Source organism: Hypoxylon fragiforme, assembly GCF_022984875.1.
Source record: "Hypoxylon fragiforme strain CBS 206.31 chromosome Unknown GGS25scaffold_5, whole genome shotgun sequence".
In the NCBI taxonomy this organism is placed as follows: Eukaryota; Fungi; Ascomycota; class Sordariomycetes; order Xylariales; family Hypoxylaceae; genus Hypoxylon; species Hypoxylon fragiforme.
This window is the reverse complement of record NW_026054760.1, coordinates 202,453-204,816: the sequence shown is the minus strand read 5'-3', so window position 1 is coordinate 204,816 and position 2,364 is coordinate 202,453. Positions and strand designations below refer to the sequence as shown.

The 2,364-nt window shown below is 45.9% G+C and overlaps 1 protein-coding gene across 1 annotated transcript; it reads left to right on the top strand.

Annotated features, from left to right (window-relative positions):
* Positions 1–1,419: 1,419 nt before the first annotated feature.
* Positions 1,420–2,364, top strand: GGS25DRAFT_521268 (uncharacterized protein; the record flags this gene model as incomplete). The annotated part of the gene is made up of 1 exon (XM_049264027.1): positions 1,420–2,364. One exon carries the CDS (start codon positions 1,420–1,422, stop codon positions 2,362–2,364), a length of 945 nt encoding a protein of 314 aa, XP_049116246.1.

Below are 2,364 nucleotides of genomic sequence, written 5' to 3'. Positions count from 1 at the left end.
CGAGAGTATTTTATTAATTTAGCATTCTACGAGAAAATTACAACAAGAAGATCCTTAAAACTTTTAATAAATAGCACTGCTGCGAACAGTCTTTAGGTCCGAATGTCAAATGAAGGCCAAGCTGTAATTTTAAATCCAAGGTACCCTCGTGTGAGTACTCCAACTCATATATATTACTGTTTACACCTTTCATCGTAGTACGTCGATCCACACTTATCAACGAACCATTTCCTCGGCATAACACAATACAACAACAAGAAGCGTGATATAGTCATCAAGAAGCGTACTATGGCTAGTCCCGTAAACGGCCGCCCTGCCAAGGTGGCGCGTCCTATCAACTACTCTACAAACCCTCCTACTCTAAACCATTCTGCTATGAAACCTCCTGCCATAACCTTTCGTTCCCTTCACGATACTACCGAATAGCTACAAAGCCTCTAGGCTCGGGTGGCGGAATTGTAGAAGATTAATCAAGAGCTTCATTGCTTTGGTGGCATAGAAGTGTACGCGTTGAAAAGTAATCTAGCCGCCAGAGACCATAATGCGCAGCTAGAAGGAGAGATCGGAACACTGGGTAGACCGAGCCAGACGCTTCCCTAAACCAATTTGGGTACCACCAATGACGCTGAGCCCCGGGATACATTCAATGACTTTGAGCTCCAGATATTCAACGACGTAGACTTCATGGCGCGTACTACATATCAATCATCGGAATTTGATGTGGGAGAGTGTAGTTTGGGAGTCAGTAACTAGAGCACTGGCCAACGTCGTTGGATGTAGAATCTGTACCTGTAGGACACCTCGGTTTTACTTACCTAGGTTACCAATTTGATTCTTTTTATACATATTTATTTACGTGACTATATAATCCGATTATTCAGTAAAGGTTCATATCCTTATGCGCATATTAAAAGTTCAAATTGTGTAGAGTACGTCTTCTTTCCAAGCACACTTTCAACTTCTTCCATAATCAAGTCAACTAACCCCCCTCGCACGTGAAGCGTGTCTATCAGTTCATCTTTCCATTGAACCATTCACGAATATCGGAGAAAACTGCAATCGCCGACCCCTGGATTTAGCCAGCAAGGTCTGAAGGTCTTCATGTGAGTACAACTATTCCTGTCTCTTCTGCGCCCACACCTCTAGGGACACCTTACACCTTATACGCACTAAAAATTTCCCAATCCTCCACCACATTTATTTCTACCTGAACACCACTCACCTTTCTACTTTCTTCCATCTGAATTATCTTTATTTATACAATCCGTAATAATAAATCACCCTACACATCAGAATTGCAACGCGTCCCAAACCAAACATCAACGCGTCCCTAACATCAAACAGCTTCTCTTACTTAGGACGACAACAAATACCACACCGTTCCGCACAATAATCCACTCTATTACAATGAAGCGTACCATGTCTGGTCACGTCGACGCCCCTCCGGCCAAGGCAACCCGGACTACTACCTATCCCATGAACCCTCCAATGACACTTCTCACAAATCCTTCCCAGTCCTCCAACAACAATTTTACCCAACTACAAAAGCTTCAAGCTCTTAATGTGGAGCTAGAAAGCCAGAACCGTGAACTTCGTAGCATCATCCGAGACACAATCAAGGATATAAGAGACGACCTAAAGACCGCACGAAGCCACGGCGCCAAGTTGCAAGGAGAAATCGCCGCTATAAAAAGACCACGACGGCGAACCACGCTGCGTATGGAAGTGGAAGGGCTCCAAGGGAACATTGATGAGTTGGAGGGAGAGTTGAGGAATGCCAGAGACGAAATTACCCTTCTCCGTGGCATTTCAGAGGCCGCCGAACGTGATAGGGACCACTGGAAGTCCCTTTTCGAAGAGACGCAGAAGCGACACCACGTCGAACAGATGGATCAATTAACTCCTCCTCTGAACTACAACGAGCATGTGAACCAAACCATTGAGCAGAATAACAATCAGTTAGCTCTCCATCTCAGCAACGGCGAACAGATGAACGATGCCATTCAGCAAAATGACACCCAGCTGACGCTTCCTCCAAGTACTTCGAGTATGGCCGACCATTCCCAGGAAAAGAAGTTCAATGGCTTAGAGTTCCCGCAATCTATCCCATACCCACCAGAGGAGCCAAAGGCAGAATCAAGCAGTGTATCACAGCATACTCCGGTTATAGCACCATACCAGTCGTCGGAGTCGACGATCGGAAATCTATCACTGCCGGCCAACGAATCTACCCCCGATAGTTTCCCCGCTGAACCAAATCCCTATCTTGAGGGGCTCTCCTGGGAACCAGACCATGGGGCTGATTCAGAAATCGACATTGATGCGCTTCTGGAGGAGTTTGGATACAACCCCTCGGCCAACTAA